This window comes from Rattus norvegicus, chromosome 15 (genome assembly GCF_036323735.1).
Source record: "Rattus norvegicus strain BN/NHsdMcwi chromosome 15, GRCr8, whole genome shotgun sequence".
Classification (NCBI taxonomy): Eukaryota; Metazoa; Chordata; class Mammalia; order Rodentia; family Muridae; genus Rattus; species Rattus norvegicus.
Genome location: NC_086033.1, coordinates 15793004 through 15819852, shown reverse-complemented (window position 1 = coordinate 15819852; position 26849 = coordinate 15793004). Strand labels below are relative to the sequence as shown.

Sequence of the window (26849 nt, the reverse complement as noted above, 5' to 3'; positions counted from 1 at the left end):
TCTCCATAGCAGTAGAGCAGCATCCTTTGGCTTTTGTTGGGTGGATTGGATTCCTTTCGAGTTTTCAGAAGTGGGCGGCCATAATGCAGTGTTTCCGCTGAAGCACTGGTAGTGGAGGGTTTTGTCCTTCTTTGTCCTCAGGACCACAGGGAATATTTGTGGGCCTAAAGGTGTGGAAGATGGTTGTCACCCCAAGGAGGCTCCAGTGCGGGTGACTGCTTCTGGGGCAAAAGAGCCTGGTTTTGGTGCATCTGTTTGGCTCTCAGTTCCCATATGTGATTTCTATGGCACTGACACCTAGTGAGTGTCCCTGGACCTGAAACCCCACCCCTCCTCCTACACCTAACAGATAACAAGGAAGAAAGCATGTGCCCAGGTCGCTTCTTTCACCCAGAACACACATTTATTCAGGTACTTACAGTCTAAAGCACACATCGTGGTTCTAAAGGTGATCCGACCTTCGGCAAGGGGAAGCTGCTTCATTTCTTGAATCGTACGCATTTCTGATCACTGAGACCTTTGTATCCAGACTCGGTGTTCTGTAGAGTAATAACAGAATGTATAGCAAGTACCTAGTAAAGGTTTGGATGGGGGCTCCATCTGTAATCACAGCAGGGAGGATGTAGGTTTGCGGCTAGCCTGATTTACAAGGTCAGTGCAGGTCAGCCTAGACTACAGAGTGACACTATCTCAAGACAGACAAACAGCCACCTAAATCCAAACATAAAACCTCATAGATATCATTAATGTGAACAGTAAATGTGTTAACGCCTTGATTTGGGTTTTCCTATATAGTTTTTTTTTCCCTTCTTTGGAAACAGGTTCTTATTCTGTAACTCATCCAGCCTAGGATAGGAAGCAGTCTTCCTGCCTCAGCCAAGTGTTGGGATTAAAGCCACAAGCCACCGTGTCACAACAAAAACAAAAGCAAGGTTCTATTTATGCAGCCCCTAAGGCCTATGGTTCTATAAATTGACATCATTGTGTGAGTCTCGAATATCCTTTTTTGTTGCCGTGTCCTGATGACTTGTCTCACTGTGTTTTCCATCTCTTCCAGCATTGACTGAAGGCTACGTGGGAACCCTACAGGAGAGCAGACAGGGCAGCTCAGTGCAGATCCGCAGGAGAAAGGCTTCAGGAGACCCCTACTGGGCCTACTCTGGTGAGTCCAGCTGTGTTGGTTAGTGCCCTGGAAGGGTTTAAAAAAAAATCAGAATCAAGATTTGCCTGAGTCCTTTTTCCTGTTTGTTCAAGAAATGTTTGCATTGTTAAAAGTTGAAATATTGAAGCCTGCTTTTCCTGAAGGTTTTTACCTGCTTTCCCAATCTGGAAAACCCACACCCGGTATAGCCACCAACATGTGTTTGTCCCTGAAGTTTTCTTGTTAATGAGTCATTGTACCAAGCTTGTAACTCTTTGAGAGACAGTGTTGCCTTTAGGACATGCGGTGCCTCTGAAGGCCATCTAAGCATCATAAAGCATTGGCTAGCCAGTGGGGTCTCTCTGCCATTGCCCAAGAAATGTGAATGTATATTTCTGAGTCTCACCAGTTGACCTTATTGATTCTTTTTTTTTTTTTTTTTTTTTTTAAATCCGGAGCTGAGGACTGAACCCAGGCCCTTGTGCTTGCTAGGCAAGTGTTCTACCACTGAGCTAAATCCCCAACCCCCGACCTTATTTATTCTGGACCCTATCCCAAGCTTGCTTTTACTTTGCACCTTTGAGACAGTGAAATGAGAACACATTGTTATAATTTAGTGCATATTACATTAGAAATAACTTCCTTGCCTTTAGAGACCTTTCTGGATTATGCACTAACTAACTAGAAAAAAATTACACTATGTGGATTGTTATTTTTTAAAAGAGATGTTAAAACTCAAAATTTATGGAAAACGGATCATAGCAAATTAGGGAGGAATACTTGAAGAAGACAGACAGGCCACTTTGAAATCACCGTGGCACTGAATAATTCAAATTCCTCGTTTGAGAGAGCTGGGAGGCATGGGTATTACTCTTCATAATAAATCTGTGTAGCATACAGTGTTGTTGCATATAGAATTTCTGTAATTCTCCTCAGAGTCAGGGCTTCCTTTTCAATCCCAAATTTTCACCTGCAAATCTTGTTAAATTTATGCCAGTGTAAAATTTATAGACCTGATCTTTAATTACCCCTTATCTGTTGGCAGTTTGTATTCTTTTGTCTACTGATAAATCTCCTGCCTCTGTGGGGAGAGTGGCCAAATCTGTTTTGTTTGGCTGCTCACAGACAGTGATGGCGAAGAATTCCACCCTACCTCCTTCTTTGTGATTCGAATTACCCAATTAGAGCCTTCTCTCACCATTTTCTGATAAATGAAGGAAATTGGGAAATGGAGGTCAAAATTATAGACGTACAGCTTCCTGCCAAGACATGCAAAGAAAATTTATCATTGTGTACTCTCTGGCCGTGGGTATCAGTCATGAAGGGGCGGTAAAGTGGCTTGTTATTTACAGTTCATCAATTTAGAGTGATAATGCAGTTGGGCAGGAAATTGGAAGTTATAGGGCATTGTTGCAAATGGCAGCCAAGAAGCCAAACTTCTCCCATTGCTAAGTACGGCCAGGGGAGGTGGGTGGCGGCGTCTGTGGAATGGTGGGCCTTGGTCCTCCCTTCTGGTGTAGCAGAGTGTATGTGTCTGGGTTTGGGTTCTGTCCACGTTTAGGGACTGGCACACTTCTACTTACCTGGAAAGATCCAGGTCGTAAATATGATAGACCCTTTCCCGACCATGATATTTGCCATAGCACTCAGCCCTTGCCAGCACAGCAGCAGCGTGGCCCTAGATGCTAGTGGAAACTCCGGATGACCTTGTTTGTGAGGCGTGGAGCTTGAGTCCTGTTACAAGGAAATACCTTCTTTTGGACTTTTTTTTTTTAACTGAGCATTTCAAAGTGTTCAGAAGCAGTCTTCCTCACAGGCTGTGTAAGAACAGGTAGCTGGCTGGATAGTGCTTACATACAGGCTGTAGTGCCTCAGGTCTGGCTTCCTTCAGTAAACGAGCCCCTACTCCTCCAACCCCCAACCCTTCACCCCCCACCCTCCCAGTTCAGGTAGCAGAGTCCATGAAGAGCCTTCTGATGGATCGACCAGTTTGGAAGAGTTTCTCAAGCTACTTGTTAGATGTAATTTAAAAAAAAAAAAGAGGAGCAGAGGAAGGAGACAGAGTTCATGTGTACCCTCAGTACCTCCTCTGACATTCTTGAGTCTGGCAGACTTTCAAATGTTAGATCTTTACACATACACATTAATGTGTCTCAGAGATGGAGCCCAAGTCTGAACTGGATATTGTGGTTTGTGTGTAGTGAACACCCAAAAATGCTTTTATACAATGTCTATCTCTCTCTCTGTCTCTCTCTCTCTGTGTCTCTATTTCTTTGTCTCTCTCTCTCTGTCACTGTCTGTCTGTCTGTCTCTCTCTCTCTCTCACTGTCTCTCTCTCTCTTTCTCTCTCTCTCTTACACACACACACACACACACACACACACACACACACACACACACACACACACCATTTTCCAAGGCTGTCCCAGTGGTTCTTTTGTGGAGGCGGCTCTGGATTGGTTCTCACGTCAGGAAGATTTGGGGATTATCAGAGATGTCGCTCCGTGTTTGCCCATGGATACAGGAGGGGCAGGAAGCAGTAAGACTTGTCATTGTTAACGTTCCACACTTTAGGCTGGTGCCTTAAAAACCACAGCAGACTGGGGGATTCTCACTCCTGGGATGTACTTTGAGCAGTATGAATGCTGCTTAAAATGTTGGCTCGAGAGAAGTAAGGCTCTTTGTCATGAGGCATTTTTAAATTTAGCAAAGGTATGTTAGGCCATGTCTCAAAGATCAGTTTAATGGACCAGATCTTTGCACCATGCCTCTGATTCTGTGAGCCGTTTAGGTCCTCCTAGGCTATTATTGCCTGTTTTTCCTTTGGGGCAGATAGAGTGTGTAAAGTCTGAATCTTGTACAGATGTATAGACCTGTGTGAATACTGGTAACACCAAGTCTGATTTTGGAGGGACTTTTAATTACTCAGAGCCTTGATTTCCCTTCTGGGAAGCTAGAATAACCACTGTTTCCTTCCCTAGGGTGTTGTGCATGTGATTCGAGATGACCTGTGTCAGTTGATTAGTGTAGTCTGTCATCAAGGACCGACTGCACTTGGCTGTTCTTAACTATGTTTCTCTTCTACTCGCTGCTGGTGCTCCTGAAGCTCTCCTGGAGCCATCGCACTTTCCGGTCGTCACGAGGCGGTGCTGAAGGCTGAGGAACTGAGATAGTGTGCACGATTTACATGCTTTGCCCTTGGTGTCTGTTCAAGTGAAGTTTATAGAAAGGGTCCTTGGGTTCCGAGGTGGAGAAGCTGCGGGCTTCCGCCCAAGATTGTACATTAGAGCTATTGTAATGCGGCCACATTCATTGCTTTGTGTGCTGTCTGTGGTTCTTCCCTATAGCTTCAGAGCTAAGAATAGTTAATTAATTATAACTAAGATATATAGTTATTGTGTATGGGTAAGACGTGCTCATGTGTGTGCACACTTGCATGTGCTTCAATATATGTGATAGTCACAGGACAACCTTTGGGAGTCAGTGTCCTTCCTCCACCACACATGGATTCCAAGGTTATCAGGTTTATGCAGTAAGTGATTAATACCCCGAGCTATCTCACCAAACCCTGGACTTTTGGTGAAAAAATGGAGAATATTATCTGACCCTTCCACAGAAAAAAAAATTCTGTAGGCCCTGCTCACATTCACTCTGAGCAGAGCCTTGTCTTTGTTTCATCCAGAGCTAACCAAAGATGGTGTAGAAGCCATCTTTGGTTTTCCTTGTGATCCTCTTCTTCTGGATGGTAGAGGGCTTTGAGGAGATGGTGTGAATGAAGTGGGCTGTGTTTGTGGATAGGTCAAGGAAACAGTCTCTGGGTTCCGTCCCTCGATGTTTGGTGGGGTGCAGTTTGGCGGACAGGACTGATGTCCACTATTCCCATGCTGTCCCACACAGTCACTTCAGACGCTGAGGTGTGAGCTGTGGTTAGGCTTCTCCTTAGAATGGGCACGTTTCAGTGTTCACTCTAGGGTTACCATAGTTACTTGATTTTCATTGATTCATTGACCTACTACAGACCTCTATATTTGATGTATAAGCTGTCCTTTGACAGGCTTATGGAATTTCTTCAACACAGGACTGATGGTTGAGGAGCCCATAGCACTCTGATTGTCCTCATTCAGAGATGGGTCTTCCCCTCTGGTTCTTACTTGGTTACTGCAGCAAAGGGTCAAAGTTTCTATACTACGTGAAGACATCATCAAAAATGAGACATTTGTTTTAGATGCTACCTGTAGGGACTAATAATATCATTTTAGGATGCTTTTTATCTTTGGGTTTTTCTTTTCCTCATGGGGAATTTCATGAAGGATTACCCCAGAAGAAAAAAAAAAAAAAACGCAGTCCTCTCAAGTACTTCATTAGAAATATTAAAACAATTTGTCTTCTGTAGTTTTAGCGCACTGAAGGTGTAGAAATTTCTCTGTAACTTCAGTTGATGACAGTTTATGAATTTTGGAGTGTGCCCAGAACTTCTGTAATGGTTTTTACATGAAAAGGCCGTATGTTGGATAGGTCAGGGTTGCAGGGAGGAGAAGTAAGAGACAAATCTGGAAGCTATAAACCTGTACCTTCCTAAACCTATGTGTATTTGTTCTTCCCTTTCAAACACTGGAAGGAAATCAGGCTGTGTGACCTTCGACCCTGGATTCTCTGCATCTCTAATACTTTCTTTTGCATATAAAGAAATTATATGAGTGAGGATGGGGGTGGGAGTGGTGCCCATCTTCAAAATCCAAAATCCAAACATTCCATTGCCAAAATCCCCCATGGGGAGTTGTGTCCTTGGGCGAGTTGAAGGTCAGACAGGATTCTCCTAACAGGTATCGCTTCTGTGTGTTTTGGCCAGTGCATAGCTAAGACCATTTTTAACCACCTATAAAATGGAAATGAAGGACTGTCCTACAGATGGTAGGTCCAAGTGTCAAGCTTTGTGGCATACACACGAATTTTGGGTTTTTACCTCACACAGGAAGAACTGATATTCTTTTGGCTCTTAATTGCAGCTTCCTCCACCAGCACATGTCTGTGTGAAGGTATGTGGCTTATTTCCCCAGTTAAGTGTACAGTTTTTGAGGACAGAGATTATAGCTTTTAGCCCCTTTCCCTCTGCCATGCACTGTGCCTCATTTGATTTTGCAGATTCGATGCCTCTTTGTGAGACAGGGTCTCACCGTGTAGCCAGAGCTACCTTTGAATTCATGCTGCTTCAGCCTCCCGAGCCCCGGGATGGTAGCCTCCAGATCAGGCTTCAGGGTCCATTTTTTTTTCAGCTGGACAAATGGATGGGCAGACAAATGGGAGCCTCTGCCACAGAACCCGAGTGCTTCAGTGCTCACTAAAGGCTCTGATATTCAGATAAAAGAGTGGGTGATTTACAGAAGACTTTGCCGTTGGAGCCCTTTAAGTAATGAGCTCCCCTGTGAACTGAGGCTATAATTAACTTCTTTAAAATTACATTTCCATGCCTATTTTTAAGAATGTCTGTACAGGGTAAATCAAAATACACATGCCTACAGAAGGCCGCTTTTGTCATCGGAAGAATGGAAGGCGCTGTAGAACTTAGAGGTTTAATGTTAATATTGCTGTATTATTTACTTCTCTCCTGAGGCCTCCTACAGAGTCTCTTAAGGGAATAATTTCCCCAGACTTCGGTTTTTGCAGTAGATGGCTCCTGATTGGCTGAAACAGAGTTGAGCAGCACAGCCTTGATGTACCTCTCCCCCAGCACTTGTGGTCCTCTTCTTTATTGACAGTGAACGTCTATTTTCTGTTCCACATTGAACTGCTTCCTGAATGCCAGGGATTGGGCTATGATGACAGGCCCCAGAGAATATTTCTTGCACTCCAAATGTGAAGAAGAGACTGCACGTTGTGAGAAGGCCTGTCACTGGGGATTTGGAAAGTAGAAGGAAAGAGGCAAGAGGAGTCAGGCTTAGGATTTCCACTGCTGTGAAGAGACACCATGACCCCAGCAATTCTTACAGAGAAAATCATTTATTGGGGCTGGTTTATAATTCAGAGGTTCTGTCCATGACTAGAAGCATGGTGGCATGCGGGTATGCATGTTGCTAGAGAAAAAGCTGAGAGAGTTCTGCACTTTGATCTGAAGGCCGTAGAAGGAGTCTATGTGCCACACTAGGCCTAGCTTGAGCATAGGAGACCTCAAAGCCCACCTCCACACTGACACACGTCTTCCAAAAAGGCCACACTTCCTAATAGTTACACTGCTTATGGGCCAAACATTCAAACACGTGAGGTGAGTTGACAGGGCCATTCCAATTCAAACCACCACAGGTCCGTGACTGTTGGGACACAGGAGAGAAAGCAAGATGAATTGTCTAGGATGATGCCGGGGTCGGGGAGCGGTGGGTGACTCAATATGGCATCACATTTAATTTAAAATGAGTGAGTGGAAAGGAGAGTGACAGGTTGGTTATAATGATTTAAAAACCTTGGATTTAATCTTACCAAGGTGTATCATTTTCCCCCATATTTCTAGTGCTCTTGACACTTTTATTTCACTGAGTCAAAACTGTGAATAATACTTTTATTTCTGTGTTCTTGTTTGTTGGTTTTATTTCGTTGGTTATTTTTGAGGTTGGGGTAGGATGAGGTTTCTCTTTGTGTAGCCCTGGCTGTCCTGAAACTCACTCTGTAGACTGACCAGGCTAGCTTCGTTCTTGGAGATCTGTAGGCCTCTGCCTTTGAGTGTTGGGATCAAAGGCATGCACGGCCATCGCCTGTCATTATTTTTATGTTCTCCAATAGATGTTTTAGGTTAGGAGGGGCCTCAAGGTAGGAAGTAACTTATAGGCAAGACTGTGTCTTCTTATGTGTTTGTTGTTTACTCTTTGTTTACCTTTGGCTACAAGACAGAGTGACCAATCCACATGGTCCAACATTCATTGGCTTCCTAGTTAAAGGCAAATCTGGTGCTAGATGCTTGGGGTTTCCAAACACTTGGTCAAATTTGGCTTTTCCTCTCTGAGTGTTTAAAAGAAGTTTTTTTTCCCCCAACTCATATTTTTCTGTTGTTCTCTTACATTTGAGTTCTTTTTTCTTAAAACAAACAAACAAACAAACAACAACAAAAACCCCCTTTCTCCTAATGTTGCGTGGTACCATCTCTTCAGAGATAGCTCCATAAGAGTTTGTAAGGTTGAGCATCAGAAGTGAACCTGACTGTGCACACAAGGAGCTCCTAGGAAGATGAAGCATTTCTTTTTCCATCACTGCCTTGGTGCCAAGTGGTATCACGGTTGAAAGTTTCATTTGGTTCTATGATCGGTCTTTAAAAATGGGTACAAGCCAGTCCAGATTTCAGTTTTAAATTGGCTCTGAGGTGCTCAGTTTTGATGGAGTGTTTTGGTGGACTTTGGGGAACATCTCTAGAATATAAAACATTAAATTATTCCTAAGGAGGTGTGTGTGTGTGTGTGTGTGTGTGTGTGTGTGTGTGTGTGTATGTGTGTGTATGTGTGTGTATGTGTGTGTATGTGTGTGTCAGAGGTTATGGGCTCTGTGGATATAATTTACATAGGTTTGACAGCAAGCACAACACTGCCTCATCCTCGTGCATGTTTGAGACCTGTCACGTTTTCATCTGCACAACTGGCTTTAGGAAGCTACCTTTGAAAACCACGTGTGCATGTCTCCAAGGTGACGCTTGTTAAGATAGCCTCCATGACCTTCAGTAGGAGCACATGCTGAAATGCTTACCTACCTAGTAGCCACCAAAATGAAGTAGGTTAAACCACAGTGTGTACTGATGTAATCTAGATAATACAGTCCCATTGCGAATAGATCAAGGACTGAGGGGACTACACGCACGCCTGTTGAGAAATGAATGAGACTGTGTCTGCGCCAGTGTTGTGAGAATACTATGCATTATAGAAATATTTCGAGAGTGCTTCAATTTCTTATGCCAATATACACATATTTTAAAAGAAGATTGTGCCTTAGGATAGATTGCTGACTTGTATTAAGTTCGTACAGTTTTGCTGGTTACAGTTGAGGGTACAAAGTAAGGAGGGAGAGCCCTACAAATAAATGTAGCCGTAAGGGAAGCAACACCACTTCGGTCTCTCTAACTGTCTGTATCCTAATTTTTTTAGGTGAAACATTTTATAAAATGCTGATATGAACCATGCAGAAATTAATGAACTGATATTGACTTGGCTCGAAAATGAACATCAGGGTTTATTGAGTAAAGCAGTAAATATTGACCGGGGCAGAGCTAAGGTCAATATTTACTTTGACATAACATAAATCCTTATATTCATTAGTCCATAAATTCAGTAGGTCTGCACAAGGCACAGGCTCATAGAGAAGTATATACTTTCTATATCTGTGATGGATCAAAGTCATACATCTTTTCTCCTAGTTATAAGTGTGAAAGGATGGTATTTCTGCCTTTGAAACTGGCTCCTTGAGGGGTTGGTAGGGAGGGTTGTGGGTGAGTGGGAAGATTTGATTAACTCAAAAAAGAAAGTACATATAGCCCAGTGCATGCCTAATAACCACATAGCAGGGATCCACATGTGCTGTGAGATTTACTTAAAGGCTATAGGTTTGCCTTTCTTACCTAACAACACACACTCATTTATTGTCCCTGGCTTAGCTCAGAAACCCACTGTCTGATGAGAGAAAACAAAGTCAGCTGTCTCTCTTCACCAAACCTCATCTCCTCCTGTGCCACTAAGATGTGGGCTAGGCTGAGAAAATACAGCAGCGTTATCTGCATAAGGGAGAGCCTTGTCTTAATCCCTATGTTCTTTAGGCAGCCTACAGGACGGCAGGTTCCATTCCAACGGTTCATATGTGAACACTGTCCTTCGTTCATCTCTAACACCCCTTAGTATCTCTCTTGCTGCCTTCCCTTCTGTAGACTAGGTTGGCCTTGAACTCATGAGCTTTCGGCTTTATGAGCACTTGGATAACGGGCAGACACCACCACACCCAACTTTTGATCTTGCTGGCTTTGTGGTTTTAAGACAGTTCAATCGTTCCATGCACGCACATAGACAGAGAGAGAATGAACAAACACAAATGTAGGTCAGAAGATGGCTTACTGAAGTTGGTTCTCTGTTTTTACCCTGTGGCTCCTGGAATTGAACTTAGATCCCCAGGCTTGGCAGCAAGCCCCTTTATCTGCTGATCCATCCCTCCAATGTGATGTTGCCCTCTTGAGAAACACTGTCTGGTGTTTCAGGAACTTTTCCTTTTCCCCAACTAGCATCACTGGAGTATAAAATAATGTCTTCAGTGAGTGTAACATTGAAGGTGATTTTAATTTAATCCAAAAGGTGACCAGTTCTTAATCTAATGCTGTCACTCCTTCTTGAGTGGTTTTTAGTCAGGGAGAAACTCCGGGTTTGGCACAAATAGGTCTTTTCATGCCTCTGTGGCTTTCTTGGGTATTTTTATAACAAGGAATGATCTGTCTGTCCCCAGAGTCTTTAGTAGGAACATATCTTAGAGTGTTGATGCCGTAATTTCCTGGGGTCTTTCCTTTGTGGCAGAACTACTCATTTTCTGTTTGGATATGTTAAACCTCCTGTTAAAGTACATTGAAGATTTTATAAACATTTGACCAATTTAAGGAAAAAAATCATCTAAACAGAACAGTTTCATCTAAACAATAGTCTAGCTACCGTTCTAGCCTGGCACAGTCACCATCTTCCGAAGGGAATATAGCTGTCACAGAGAGGTTGAAACAGTCAACCAGCCAGCTGCCAACCAGCCAAAGTACTGGAAGGTGGAAAGGTCATAGGGTACAGGGTGGCCTGAAGCTGGGCCGAAAGTCGGGGAAGCATGTAGGGTCTGATCAGAAACCATAGCTCAAGATTACTGTCAATGTAACTCTCAGTGTGGACCTCATTCAGCCATATAAAAAGCTCAACATCTTGATTCACCCTTGGTCCCAGCCCCGCCTCCCCCAACTGCCTTGGAGTTTCATGCATAAGGATGCCCTCAGGCTCCTGGAGAAAATCTCCACACCAGGCCTCCACCAGCCTGTTATCTGGAATCTCTGGTATGTGTGGAGGCCAGAGGATAACCCAGGCTGTTACTGATTGGCATCTGTACCGTTTTCTTTGTGACACAGCATTCTCCTTGACCTGGCTCTTCAGGCAGGGGACCCACCTTCTTCCAACCAACACACATTTTTTTGTGCTGGTTTTGAGGAGTGAGTGAACTCAGAAACTGCTTTATTGACTGAGCCCTTGCTAGAGAGAGACAGATAGTGTGTGTGTGTGTGTGTGTGTGTGTGTGTGTGTGTGTGTGTGGGGTGGTGGTGGTGGTGGTGGTGGTGGTGGGAGCGCTGGGAGGGCATGAGGGGCCGCTATATTGCTTCACTTAATCTTGTTATCTTCCGTGATGTGGGGAAAGCAGCAGATCCAGACTTCCTGAGCTTTAAGAATGTCTCTTCACATTCTTACCTTGAAGGCCCCCCTTTTATATGCTCGAAAAAGTTCCCAAAACCCACATGAAACTCCTGCTCCCAAAGGCATCATTGGAAAGCTCTGCTCTGGTTCTCGCTGGCCTATTTTCCTCCTGCAGGCTCTGCTTTCTTCCCTGTTTCCTAGTCCCAGTGTTCAGACACCATTGTTCCTTTTAGCAGTGCCATTAGTATAGTCAGTATTGATTGGTCATGGGGAAATTCTAGAAGGAGAACAAAATGTGAGTTTCTACCAGTCTTTTTGATAAACGCTGGTAAAGACAAGCCATTTCGGGGGGGGGTTGCTTTTGGAACTTTCTGTGATAATGGGATGTATTTTCTTATCGCTGTTGTTAAGTAATTACTTGGCAGTCTCTTCTTGACATGAGATTTTGACACTTTCTGGAAGGCTTGTGGCTTTTAGTCTTTACACCACTTCCTAATGAGCTGTCTCAGGACATCCTTTTCCTATGTGATTGCCCTTTCTCTCAGCATCCACTAGGGTGTGAAATCTGTGCTCAGGCTCATTGGACAGCTCACTTGGGGTAGAGGAGAGGGCTGGTCAAGGTTTGTTTCCTGTGTGCCTTGTGGTATCCTGCAGCTGGTAGACTGCTAGTGTCACCAAGGTTCCCCCACCCTCCCAATCCCACAGAACTTACTGCCAGGAGTACGTTTAAGTATCTGAACTGTTTGGGGACTAGTTAGGAGGTTTTAGCTTGTCAGATGCGGGACTCAGCAGTAAGGGTGGTTTACTATATCTTGCAGTGTCTTTCAGCACAGAGTACCTTGGTGCAGCCAGCCCTCTGTCCTTGCTCTGCTGCCTTACGGCATGGTGTACTTCTCCATGCTTTGTCAGCCTCTGGATAGCTCAATCTTCAGAGTCACTTCCTTAAGGTTTTGGTGTGGCTTCCAGAGTTGCAGAAGTTCAATGGCAGATTTATGTAGGTCACAGAAAAGAATAGAATGTGTTTCTACTTGCGCCTTTTGTGTATGTGTGTGTGTGTGTCTGTGTGTGTGTGTGTGTCTGTCTGTGTGTGTCTGTCTGTATGTGTGTGTGTGCGTGCATGCATGCGTGCATATAGAGGGCAACAGCCAGTTGGAGTATCTTCCTCTGTCCATCCCCATCATGTTTTCCCACACGTTTCTCATTGAACCTGGAGCTGGCCCATCTGCTTGAATAGCCGCAGAACGTGTCATGGTTTTTCTGCCTGGATTCCTCACCCTGCATGCCAGGATTTGTAGGTGAGTGTTAGAGATCAAGGTTCAGTCTTTGTGCTTGTACAGCGAGAACTAAGGAATTCTCTCAGCCCTTCTTGCCTTCTTTCTCAAAGCAAATATCATAAACTGCTCCTCAAATCACCCCAACCCCTGGCAAGTCAACCTTGGTATTTCACTGCCTAGATCTTATCACATGCTCCTGCATCAGCCAGTCACCGACGAGAAGAATGTGTTTGGGATAATCCAAGGAGCCCAGTGTGTGTGGAGACCAAGCATCCCAGGCAAAAGCAAAAGGGGAGAGGCGGTAGGATGCAGAAGGGTTAAGGGATGTATCCAAAAATCACTCCTGATTTTGTTCAGCCTCAGTGGGAGCCTTCCGCTTCAGCATTTCGCCTAAGAATAAGAGCTTTTCGTTGGTTTATGGCAGTGGTTTCCGGCTATCCCCTTAGGGAACACTTACGAAGTCTGAAGATGCTGTTGTCTGGTAAGCAGTTGGTGGTTAGCGGATAGAAGCCAGGATGTAGCCTTCCATCTTCCACAGCAGATAAATCCCACAGGAAAGGACCGCCTGGCTTAAATGCAGTAAACCAGAGTTGGGCAACCCTGTCTTAGAGGCTTCAGGATAGATTGTCTTTAGGTTATCAGTCACCATGATATTGTGACTCTAACTCTGTAGGCTGTTATCCATCAGATTTATGTTGTATTAGTGGTGTGTGTGTGTGTGTGTGTGTGTGTGTGTGTGTGTGTGTGTGTGTGTGTGTGTTCACATAGATATACCCATACTGGAGGTTTAATATCACGTATCTTCCTCTCTTTCTCTCTGCTTACTTTCTTGAGAGAGAATTTCACTGAACCTGGAAGTTCTTAATTTGTCTATTTTGACTGGCCCACCAGCCCCAGAGGTTAGCTTTTTCTCGTCCGTCCAGCAAGATTCATGTGGTGTAGGGAATTGCTGCTGCTTGCAGGGTCTAGTGAGTGGCCGGGTGTTCAGTGCTTTGTGGGCAGTGAGCCTCGTGGACCATTCCAGAACTCCGCTGTGAAGTGTCAAGGGCATGAATCTCAGTCTGATCATGGTGAGAAGTCTACCTCTTCTGCCGTATGGGGCCATGAAAGATGGCGTCTACAGCAGAGAGGTGGGGACTGTTTTTATTATCATTGTTTGACTTCAAGGCCCCTGATGATTCTTTCAGGTGTCAACTCTTTACTGTAGGGGGTCATTCGGAGATAATGTCTATGTTAGTATCGCTGACCCTGAAGGACCCTGAAGAGTAACCTGGCTCTATGTAGCACCGTGAGAAAAAATGATAGATGCTCAGTTGTAAATCTTTCAAATCACTATAGGGCTGAGAAGGGAATAGCAGCTTCTTGGGATCACCTTTAGGAGGGGAAGTAGAAAAGGGAAGAGCTGAGAATGGTTCATGAAAGGCTAGCACCGTCCAGCTTTTCGTCAAGTTTTAGCTTCTTCATATTTGATGAGGTATACATATATATACACATGCTCATGAACATGCTCATACACATGCACAAACACATATACAAGCTCACACACATACACATGCTCGTGCACATGCTCACACACATGCACATCATACACATGATCATACACATGAACATGCTCATACACATGCAGAAACACATATACAAGCTCACACACATACACATGCTCATGCACATGCTCATACACATGCACATCATATACATACAGATACACATGTGCATGCACATGCTCATGCTCATACACATGCACATACACATGTACATACACAGCAGCAGCTACAGGTAGCTCCTGAAGTATATTCCTCATTTCCATACAGATCAGCAAGAGCCTCACCATAATGGGTCTAAGTGAACGTTAGGTTATCTATCCAGGCCTTAATGCCCTCAGCTTCCTCCATGGCAGGGTGCTGTTTCTCTCCTAGCCCTCACGTACAAGTTTGAGTTCAAAGGTTGAATTCATTCAGTCCCTGTCTCTGGAGCTGACTTCATTTTTTTCTTTTCTCTTTAGAAAGTAAAATTTTGTTACCTATGGCAGCCACTTGCAGAGTAGGTTAAGCATACTGTAGTATAATATATTTATCCTGACCTCCACTGTAGACTTCCAGGTGTGCCTGCGGGACTCCGGGGAGCTTGAGAAGGGGAGAGATCACTCGGATGCCAGGATGCCAGGATAGCCCACTCAGGAGTGTGGATGCTAGGACCCTGTCAAAATTTTGTCACTCTGGTTCCCATTGTGTGTTGACTGTGCCTGTCTCTCCATGTTCCTCGTAGCTAGAGTTCAAGTCTAGAAGCTGTTGATGATGAAGGCCGTGGGAACTACACTCCTCTCCCCAGAGGGATGTTAATCTTATTTTAGTTTTCCCTACCCCCCGCCTCTGGATTCTTTCTTAGTCCTATAATTATTTTAGAAAAAATTCAGTCCTATTGAAAAGAGAGTTCATTTTCGAAGATGATTTTTGCATTAAGTTTTCTGAGATTTATGAGTCCAGCCTCGTGATATCAGTGACGAAAGGAAGTACAGCCTGGTTTTGAAAAGGAAGCTCAGTTCCTACCAGATCCATTGTTTAGCATGATGATTACACAAGAATGTTTTGTAATTAAAAATAATAATGAAATAAATATTGACTATCAAAACATGTGCTAGAAAGCAGAGACTGCAAAACTACATTCTTTTTTTTTTTGTTTTTTGTTTTAAAGTTGGGATTAAGCCTAGTTAGGATCCTCTGTGTGGTGGTCAGACAATCACCATTGAGATGTATATCTCCAGCCCTCTTTTTACTCTTTGATTTCAGACAAATCTTTCTTTTAAGTTGTCAAGGTTGCTCTTGCAGTCTTCCTGCCTTGCTGGCTAAGTAGCTGGGATTAAAGGTTGTTACCACCAGAACTGGCTTCCCCTGTTTTGAAAGTTGGTTGTTCTCAGGGGAATGAATGCTATGTCATGGTCTTGAACCTCTATTTCCTTTTGATTTCTTCATGTACATGATGATCTCCTTACACCAAATTATTTAGACGTTTTCCTCACGGAGAAATTGCCCCAATACATACATTTTTATTTAAATCATATACTTAAATTTAGCTTCAAATGAGCTCTGCCCTTTGTTGATTATGCTGCATATTGTATGAAGAGCATTTAAAGTATCTTTCTATTCATAGGCGGACAGTTAAATTATTTAGTAAACTGGGCTATGGTATGGAAGGTGGGAAACCTCCATGTTCACTCTTCACACATGCACTGCAGTGTACCAGGGAAGACTTAAGATGCAAGTTAAGGAGATAACGTGATGCATTTTGAGATCGCATTAAGGAAGGAAAGATATTTATGCCTCCGGAGGACAGGAAATATAATGGTAAGAATTGTATTAATTGATTTTAGATTTTGTCTGTAAAATAGTGGTCACAGATATATATTTATTAGCATTTCTGTTTATGGTTTTAGAATTTGACAGAGACAGAGTTATTAATTTAAAAACCCAACAATCTCCACGTTTATCACTCCCAAACCCGGATTTATCTCGCTGCAGCTTACAGGTGTGATGTATGCCTTTCGAAGGGGGATGTTTTAATGCAGGAATTAATTTCAGATGCTGGGAAGCTTTTACAGCTACTGTAACTGTTAGTTTCTCAGGCTTAAAAAGCTTTATTGGTTTATTGGTGTTAGCCTCTGGACTACAGTTTCTTTATGTGAACACAGTTTCATCAGTACGGCATTAAGACCTCTCTGACCATCCCAGGGCTAGGTCTCAGTGAAGGAAGGGCTAAATGAAGGTCCGTCCCTAGGATCCGAGTGCAGAATAGCAGCAAAGTAGGTTATTTTGTTTTGTTTTATGGGAGGTGGGTTCTCTGGCCAAGGAAGACAGGAAAATGTCAAGATGCAGACGCTAATGTCTTTTTACATCAGAAGTAATCAGTGTCTTCAGGATTTAGAAATGCACATTTACCAATCTCTTAAATATTCCTTTGGGAAGGGAAGGGTACAGGAAAAGGTGTATGGTGGGAATAGAGGTAGGAGATGGCTTCTCATGAGATCACCATGTATCTGAGGTGATACGTGATTTCCTGACAGCTTTAGGGAGCTGTGCTGGGTCTTGTGGATTGTAACAGTTGGGAGCTTCCTGAGACCCCCTAAGCTACTCTGACCCAGCAGAAGGGAGGAGCCACGCCCAAGAACGGCCAAGGTATTTTCCTCTTCTTCCTCTTAAAGGAAATGGAACACAGTGCTGGAATACCAGTTAGTTCCCTGTGCTAAAAAACGGAATGCATGTTTCAGAAAACACGCATGTATATATTTAGTAGAAACGACAACTTTTTACATTTACAGATGTGAGTTGAACCTGAGCTGAGAGAGCAGTGATTCCTATGAGAGTGTGGGGTGGCTGCATTTCATGCAGAGTTCAGAAATAACAGAATTCTCACTTGTCAATGATCAGAGGAAGGGAAGAAATCTCTGAAGAACACAGTTTGTCATAACAAGCAGTCAGATCTGGCATGGCTGGGCTGTGGTCGTGAGGGGTCGTGAGGGTGTCAGGGAAGAATATGTTTGGAGATTTAATTTTTAAGAGGGAAATCAATGTGCTTAGGGGATATGAGGAAGAAACGTGGAGATGAGGCTCTCTCACTGGCCTTTGTTCTGAGTGTGAAGAATAGTGCAGACTCAAGTGGACAGTCAGACGTATTTCCAGATATTCCCACAAGAGGCAGAATTACCCTTAGTTGAGAGTCATTACTCCGTGACAAGTCTGAACCAGGAATAGGGCTGGGAAGATGGCTTAGTGCATAAAGTATCCACTGACAACAGCCTTGAGGACCTGAGGTTAACTCCCTGGGACAGGACTCCTGTAAAGGAGCATGTGACCACGTGGTTCGGTAACCCCAGCACTGCAAGCATAGATGTGAGGATCCCGGGACACTGGGAAGCTGTACTGGCTTAGTCAGCTGCCTTCAGGATCAGAGAGAGTCCCTGTCTCAGAAAATAAAAGTGGGAACAGTTGAGCAAGGCTATCAGCACTTACCTCACACAGACGTGAACATAATACACGTGCACACAGAAATAACAATAGGTAACCATAGCGGAGACTGTGGTAAATTTGTTAGGTGTTACACTTACAGTGTGATACTTGACCGGATACATTTTCATTTTTAAAAATCTGAAAAAGATGTATTTTATTCTTAAGTGTGTGTGTGTGGGTGGGGGGATGGGGGGGTTGTGTGTTTGTGCCTGTGCCCGTGAGTGTGGTTACCCAGGGAGGCCATAAGAAAATGGTGTGGGATCTGCTAAAACTGGAGTTACTGTGAGCTGCTATATGGACGGCTGGGACCTGAATCTAGGTCCTTCCTCATCAAGAGCAAGAGGAACTCTGAAGCCCTGAGCTATACCTCCAGTCCCTGACCTGACACTTCTGTAGAGTGATTCTAAAAGGTTCTTATGCTAGTGGGGCAGGCTTTCAGGGCTCTCAGCCATTTGCTATGACAAATATTGTAGCAGTGTGTAGTTAATCTGCTTTGGCTCCCAGTGGGTCACCGTGAGCCCTGCACTCGCCCAAGAACTCTGGATACATGAATGAAAGACACACAGACACACACACACACACACACACACACACACAGACAGACACACACACACACACACACACACACACACACACACACACACACACACCAGCTAATTTTGAAATGCCTCAACTAAGTCAAGGCACTTCTAAACCTCCCCGCACTTAGCACCCACTCCCTTCCGGTATTCCTGGCTTAACTCCTAAATCTATATTTTATCTTTGCTGCCCTGTTACTTCTGAACAGCCCCTACCCACTACATTGTTGGATGGTTTCTCTCCCGCAGCTCTTAAATCTGATCCCTCTGCCTCCGAGTCATGGCGATTCTCTTGTTCTCCCTGGCTCCCTTGCCTGCGCAATCTAAAAGTTCCACGTCCATCTCCCTGCCCAGCCATTGGCTGTACAACAATTCTTTATTATCAGTCAAAGCCAGCTGGGGGCAGGGACCCTCAGCATCTGGACGTGCAGCTTTTGGGAGCTGAATGAAGACAAAGACCCATTTCCAACATCACAGAAAGCCGTATTTTATGTCCCACTGGTTTGTGCTCTGTCAGCACTGAGACGTGGGAATGCCGTTGGTTGTAGTCAATACTGTCAAGGAGAGTCAGGAGAGTTCCAATGAACAGGTACCTGTCGGCCCCACTCTGCACGATTCCACCTCAGGTGAGAATTTCAGAATGAATGACTAGGGTTTTAGACACTATTACTTCAGCAGGACGGTAGTCAACAGACCTGTGTCTCATATGTGTTTACAGAGAGAATGTCAGTCAAAGCAGTGGGCACACATGTAATGTTAATTCCCTGAACATGCAAGGCTACAAGGTATACACATATCTGTTCCATCATGCACGTGAATATAGTTCTTTTCTTAATTGCATAAAGTATTTTCTTCCACATTTCATTCTGAAATGGCTTTGTGAAGGATTTGCAATGGACGATGACTTGAGATTTACACTCAAAAAGGGAAATTGGATTTATTTGGGTGATTATATATAGAATTTTAACTCAGTAATTCTTACACTTATTAAGGAATTCCTGCTGGTTTTTATCTTGTATGTATTTGTGTCTTGCATGCATGAATGTCTATGTATCATGTATGGGCCTAATGCCCAGGGTAGCCAGAAAGGGCACTAGTTCACCTGGAACTGGAGTCACAGATGGCTGTGAATGGTCAAACGGTTGCAGGAAATTGAATGTGGTTCATCTCGAAGAATAGCCAGTGCTTTTAAATACTGAACCATCTCTCCAGGCCCTGAGAATTCCTGTCTTAATGCAATTAACAATCGGCCGTTTAAATCTGGGGGTCAGGGGGTTGGAGGAACTGAAAGGTACCCCCTCACTGTCATTTGATCATGTAGCAATCACCTTCCCTTGCAGATAACTGGGCCTTCTTTGTCACACCTTAGCTTACTTTTGATGTGCGGTGTGGGGTCTTCAATTCTGCCTGGTGGGATCCACCACTCACACCCTCCATGAGAGAGCTCCTCTTCCTGGCTGTGATTTCCGCACACAACATCTCCATTGCTCTTGCTCTTCAGTGGATTCCTCTCTTGTTTCTTCAGGTCTTTTGTTCGTTTGTTTGTTTGTTTGTTTGTTTACTTGCTTGCTTGCTACGGTTGGCAGGGAGTGAAGCTTGGGTTCAATTGAGAGGGATTGAAATCTGTCTCTTCTACACCACATAGAGCGCTTTCCCAAGCAGAACAAGGAGAAAATAAGATGCATGATGATGAAGCTTTGACATTTCCCGAAAATGAAGCTTTCAGTTCCCATAATGTTGACTGGAGGTCAGAGAGCATGCCAAGCCATTCACTCTGTGTTTGCCTCATGCTTGCCCTGACGCCTTAGATGGCAGGACCATCTAAGAGTTTGAGATTTTTCTCCTTTTTTTTTTCTCTCCCTTAAGTTTTGTCTAAAAAACAAATGAACCAACAAAACCTATAGAATTCAAAATTACCTTTCTCTGGTACAGTCCTTTGAGTTTCATGTGTCCCATAGGGTCCAATCTTTCCACGTGACTTCTGGCCACGTGCTTGCTCAGGGTTCAAGACCACTGGATGCCAGCAGCGTATTACTACTTAAGCTTTCGGGACCTTGGTAACTTGCTTTGTTCATAGTTTGATTGCCTCGGAGAGGAGATATGAAGCCAGTACCCCAAAGACTTAATGATGCCTACACAACCCTTGCTCCCCACTTCAGCTTTGCGTGTCCTAGTGACTGTCCTGTGTTTGAAATAGTGATAAACAACAGGAAACAATACTTCTCCCACGTCCTCCCCACCCCCACCCTGGAGTCTCAGTCGCTTTGAGTAGCTTGAGTAGGTATGGACTTCTTGGTGGTTTCAGTAGCCTCTTACATTTCCTCTTAGGGATTCTACAGGTCACCACTAGGGTTGATGCTAGGACTTCAAGGGAAGTTACAGAGCTCAGGTAAGAAGTGAACAAAGAGAGAGTCTTTGGACCTTGTGAACACTTGAGGCACCCATTGAGGAGTTCGGAGCAGACTTCCATACCTTCCCCTCCTCCTAGCTCCAGGTCTTGCACTCTACAGTCAAGTGCTCTACCACTGAGCTACCCTTCCTGGCTCATCAAGTGTCTTGTTTTACTGCCAGCACAGTGATGTGTAGGCTTAGCAAAATGTGTCACTGATTTGCTTAACTGTCGACATCAGCTCTTTAATTTTTGGCTTTATAGCTTCCAAAACATTTTTGTCATTAGCATGCTTTTATCAATCATTGGGAAAGGGGCACCATGATATGTCACCCTGTCTTCCTTCCCAGGGTAGCCATTCTAACATTCCCGCATAACACGCATGCACACAGGCACACACACAGGCATGTTATAGTGTAAAATACCCCCCAGTCAGTTCCTAACAAATCCTTATTTTTAAACAGTGACGTTTTTATCATCACTACAGGCTACTTGAGAATTTTATTACTGAGAAAGTTTTCATTATATCCAGATTTTCGATATTCCCATAGCACTACAAGAACCATCCTTATACCTGTGTGCTTTTTAATTTTGGATGTGAGATGGTTGGAAAAATGAGGTGGCTATGCTGTTGCTTTTCCCCATGACTTTCAAGACTGGGCTTTTCAGAGTTGTTTCCTGTTGGACAGAGACAACATTTAAAGCACTAGTTGGCTTACCAGCCTCCCGATCAAAAGCATGTTGATGAGTCTCCTGAGTGAGCTTCTCATTGGTTGGTATTCAAAAGAATCCTGGTTTGTGTTTAAGGGCATTGGAGGTATTTCTCTAGCATCTCTTTTAGGATGTTGGACAAGGGTTGGCAAGCAAAATATTTTTCAGCAAAACATGGGGTAAAGACTATGTGATAGATAATACTTACTACAGACTTAGGAGATAGGATTATGTGTATGGGTGTTTTCCCTGCACTGTGTATATGTAGTGCCCACAGAGCCAGAAGTGGGTTTCAGAACCTCCAGGACTAAGTTAGAGATGTGAGCTACCTTGTGAATGCTGGGAATTGGACCTCAGTTGGCCAAGTCATCTTCTTACTGCCCAGGAGATAGGATATTTGCTAGCTGTTGTAGTTAAGAGAGAAAACGTTCATCTCGTTTGTTGTTTTCTGGACTGTGGTTGGGTTTGAAAGTTTGCTTAAATTGAAGACGAGGAGGAAGGAAGAAAAAAGAACTCATCACCAGTAACAAACTAATGAAAGACTTGAGTGGAATGTTTCAGGGATGCTATGGGTTTGACACCTGCAACTTGAGGTGGTCATTGAGCAAGTCACCATGCATTGCTTCTTGTTAAAAGGTTGGGAGGACTGCCGTCTGCCCCTTGTAAGAGCAGGGGATGGTCATTGTGATGTTGGTGTAGACATCAAGGGCCACAGTGTTAAGGAGCCTGCCCAGCGCTTACGACTTGCAACTTTGTAACCTCCAAAGAGCCTGGCCCTCCACACTGTGAGAGCCCAGGAGATGCTTCAAGTCTTCTGTTACGTGGCTCAGAGACTAAGACTGCGATCTTTCAGTCAATGTCAACCAGACACAGAACAGCAAAATGTGGCAATTTAGAGAAACTTTTATAATTAAATTACCCGTGGAGGAACAACTTTTGGGAGTAATTTATTCTTTCCACCATGCCGGTCCCTGAAAGGGATTTGGATTGCCAGCTTTGGCAACAAGCATCTTTACCTACTGAAGACATTTTGCTGGCCCTCAAGAAGGAGTTTATGTTTTTTGTTTGTTTTTAAAGCGAATTCACGGTGATGAAGAAAAGTACAAATGTCTGCCCGGTACACTAGGGAGTGTCCCTGGGTGGTGCCTGATGTATGTATTCTAACTTGAGTTTGTTTGTTTTTCTTATGTTGGCGTTTGAAGTTTGGGGCTTTTAGATGAAACCTGTGGGAACTGGTCTTCTTAGCGCTGCTGTCCTTAAGGAAGGCAGTAGATCCCCACAGCCCTACCCCTACCCCCTCACCCCCATCCCCCCAGGGGAGATGCAGCTCTCAAGGCCATCACCTTGGTTTTCTCTTTGTTAAGTGTAGCTGTGTCTTCCTTATTCTCTTGGGGAGATTTCAAAGGTAAATATAATTAGAAAGTGCTAGAATCTGGGCAGAGGGTGCCTCAGAAGGAGGCTTGCTGGGAGCTACCTGCTTCAGTCACCACCTGTGCATAGTGCAGGTTACTAAACTTTAAGGAAAGTGAGCATCTGGGCGTGGTGCACTCCAGTAATCTCAATTCCTAAGAAGCTGAGGCAGGAATAAGGAGTTAGCAGATGCAAAGTAGAAAGTGAGTTTGAGATCAGCCTACAGAGCAGCTCTCTGCCCCACAAAAGGTGGGGCCAGGATGTTTGCAGCTCAACTGCACGAGGCTTGCCAGCATTAGCAGAGCCATGACTTTGTCCCCAGCACTGCAGACAGCAACCTTAATGGCAGAGCTCCACAGAGGTCCCTGGCTAAAACAAGATTGGCCCAGATGCCTAAAGGACCTAGTCATTCTACTGACCTGTCCCAAAATTAAGACTTTATTGTTTCATCGAGGCCCATTTCATCTCTTTCCAAAAGAGCCCACTTTACTTTTCTTAGGCCTTGCTTAATTTTCAGTTTCTAGCAGGTAATTTCCTTCCGTACTTGTGAAGATATTCGCTCACGTTATGATTATGTGTTACATTAAAAAAGAAGATTCTTTCAATATTCTAAAATTTTCAAGACTGTAGTAACCTTTACAGAATTCCCCAGCCTGCCTCATAAGCTGTATGTTGGTCTGGTTTTGTCCTCCCCTCCTCCTCCTCCTCCTCCTCCTCCTCCTCCTCCTCCTCCTCCTCCTCCTCCTCCTCCTCCTCCTCTTCTTCCTCCTCCTCCTCCTCCTCTTCCTCCTCTTCTTCCTCTTCCTCTTCCCCCCCTCTTCCTCTTCTTCCTCCTCCTCCTCTTCCTCCTCCTCCTCCTCTTCCTCCTCCTCCCCTTCCTCCTCTTCCTCCTCTTCCTCATCTTCCTCTTCCTCCTCCTCCTCTTCCTCCTCCTCCTCCTCCTCTTCCTCCTCCTCCTCTTCCTCCTCTTCCTCCTCCTCCCCCTCCTCCCCTTCCTCCTCTTCCTCCTCTTCCTCCTCTTCCTCCTCCTCCCCTTCCTCCTCTTCCTCCTCTTCCTCCTCTTCCTCCTCTTCCTCTTCCTCCTCTTCCTCCTCTTCCTCCTCCTCCTCTTCTTCTTCCTCCTCCTCTTCCTCCTCCTCCTCCTCCTCCTCCTCTTGTTCCTCCTTTTGTAACATTGCATGAGAAGTGTCTGTCTCATGATGAAATTCTTCTTCCCTTTGCTGTGTCTAGCAGTCCTTATTCTGGGAAGCCTGACTTGGGGCCACATGGGAATGAAGAAAGGACAGATAGATGCAGTATAGAGAAAAGGTGGGGCAGGTGTGCTCTGTGAGGGAGTAGCCTCAACCGCCATGCTTGACCAGAGGAAGGCTTTGTAAACCCTGGCCTGACTGAGGAAGGCTTTGTGGCTCCCACGTGTATGAGTATATGCCCATGCCAACAATGCCCACCCATGCAGGACTTTTTCACTCTCCATAGAGGCTCATGGCTCCCTTGGTTCCTCATACCTTTGCAGAGCGAGACATTGTTTTGGGGGGGGGGGGGAGGTCTGATGCGTTCATGCTCAGCCATCTTAGAAGACAGCCTCCTGCGAAGTAAATAGTTCACTTTATGCAAAGGCTCTTGACTGAGAAGAGCCTCATAAGCTGTATGTTGGTCTGCTTTTGTCCCTTGCCAATGGATCGGCTGGATCTGAGGAGTCCATAAGTTCAGCATTTTTGCTAGAGTTGTGCTGTGGGCAGTGATGCTCTGTGCTGAGAAAAATGGCGCCATTGGCTAGTCCTTAACTATTTGGTCGTGGTTCTCTTTGGCTGAATGGAAGCCATGGGCTTGAGTTACATCCTCACGTGTTTCGTGATGTTGTGACCCTGACTTTCTCATTATTATCTGGGTTTTTACTTCAGTTCCGTTGAACAGATGTTTCCATCGTAGGTAGAGCTCCCCTCCTTCTTTGTCAGTTTGATTCCCGATGGTTATGAGAGGGCAGATGGCCTGTGTTCTTACCATTTTCCTCTTGATCACACATAGGGAAGTAGAGAAGGCAGCATGGGTGAACTGGGCAAGGGCCCTCTGACCTATGACCTTTGTCAGCTCACACTGATCTTCCCATGGGAGGGATTCTGTCCTTCTGTATACTTAGGCTAGGCCTTGCCACAGCGTCTTTTCAGCTTCTTTCTTTAGCACTGAAAGAATTTGTTATTCTTCCCAGTCTTTCTGCGGCTGAATCTTCCTACACATTTTAAATCTTGGATGGGCTCAGCTTGTCTTTAAGATCTTCCTTGTCTTCAGTGAGCAGTGCAGAGACTGGTTCTTTGCCTAAACGCTGCTAAAACATGAAATCACCCCCTTCTCCAGTTTGAATTAATGATTGCATGCTGTATTACTTTCCCTGTGCATTACTCTGACTCTGAAACCTAGCTGACTGTGGACTGGTAGGCTGGCTTGCTCTGCACAGTTCTTAGTGGAATTCTTACGGATCAGGGTTGGGCTTATATCCTTCTGTTGCTCTTAACATGGTACCACATACACAGGAATCCTTACATAAATATTTGAAGCACTCCATTGAATCTAGTGTCTCTATAGGATGCTAGAAATGCCATTTCTTCTAGTCAATAACTAATAAAATGTTTATTTGGGTGTTTTGTTTCATAAAGGTCTGTTCAGCCTATACCAGTAGAGCTCCACGGTGACAGAGATGTTCTATTCTCTACGGGCTAACACAGTTGCCACTGGCCACCTGTGACCACTGAACATTTGAAATACAGCAAATGTGGCCGAGGAAATGGGTTTAACTTGAGTAAGATTAAATTTAAGGACCGCATGTGGCTAGTGATTCATTCATGTACCTGGCAATGCGGGCAGAGAAATTGCTGTTTCCATCTTGATCTCCCCCTCTCCTTTCAGCAGCCTTTATTAAGTATCTATAAGGTGGCAATATTTTGTTTAACGCACTGGAGATATCAAGCCACATCGGGTTCTTCCAGGATGAGGAAGGCAGCGACAGTCTTGCAGAGGGACTGACAAGATCCCAGTGCTCTTTAAGGCAGGGCAGTAAATATGTTGAGCTGGGGCAAGTAGGCACCAGGGAGATACAGAAGAGATAGTTTAATGCCAGGACTGTTTGCATGGCCAAATTAGGAACATATAGCCAAAAAAGGGATGGGTCAAAGAGTGAGTTGTCCTGACGATGGCCACTGGAATTAACTGGGTGTTCTGAACTGTGTGTGGAGAAAATTAGCAGTTGGTCAGGTTTATGGGACATGATTGCCTCACAATTCTGGTAACCTGTCTTATGTCTCAAGAAAGGTTCTTGTAGAAGGAAGAGCTTTAAAGGCCATGACTTTGTCTCTTTCCTTTCTCTCGAAGTGCCAATGTGATAGATTTCTATGATTTCAAGTACCAATCATAATCAGATCACCAGTGTCTCATGCAAATACTTAACACACAGAACACTCAAAAGAAAGCTTTCGTATCACCATTCACACCACAAATGCTTGCCATCCTCCTTTCTGAAACACATATTACTATGTCAACAAGGCAAGCAAGAACAGCACGGTCGTAGTGCAGCCATGAAGAAAACCAATAGGACTGTTATGGATAATGGCAGTGGATATCTGTGTTATGGCAAGAGTCAAACAATCAGTTGGGGAAAGATAATCTTGAGCAAGATCAAAACTGTACAGAGTAGTCACTTGGACAGCCCTAGCATCTGATGGCAAACTGCGGAAGCTGGACTAAAGTGGAGAGGGAAGGCAGTAATATGAGATGAGTCTCAGAGTAAGGAGCTGGGTCTTGCCCTGTCCAGTAGATGTATCAAAGCGAAAACAGCCCTAAGACTGGGCAGTAAGTATCCACAGCCATCACTACTCTGAGTTCTTCATCAGCTCAAGAACAAGCTTCTATCTCAGAAGTTTGGAACTCAGTCCAACTTAGAAGTTACTGCTTCTTCTCACCAGTCCAA

The 26849-nt window shown here is 44.4% G+C and overlaps 1 protein-coding gene across 4 annotated transcripts in view; it reads left to right on the top strand.

Moving 5' to 3' along the window:
* The window catches only part of Ptprg (protein tyrosine phosphatase, receptor type, G), a 683913-nt gene that overhangs the window by 162729 nt on the left and 494335 nt on the right, over positions 1–26849 (top strand). For all 4 annotated transcript variants that reach the window (XM_063273947.1, XM_063273946.1, XM_063273945.1 and 1 more), the window contains one exon: positions 1058–1162. In XM_063273947.1, the coding sequence (XP_063130017.1) occupies positions 1058–1162 (105 nt within the window). The remainder of the gene's footprint in view (positions 1–1057; positions 1163–26849) is intronic.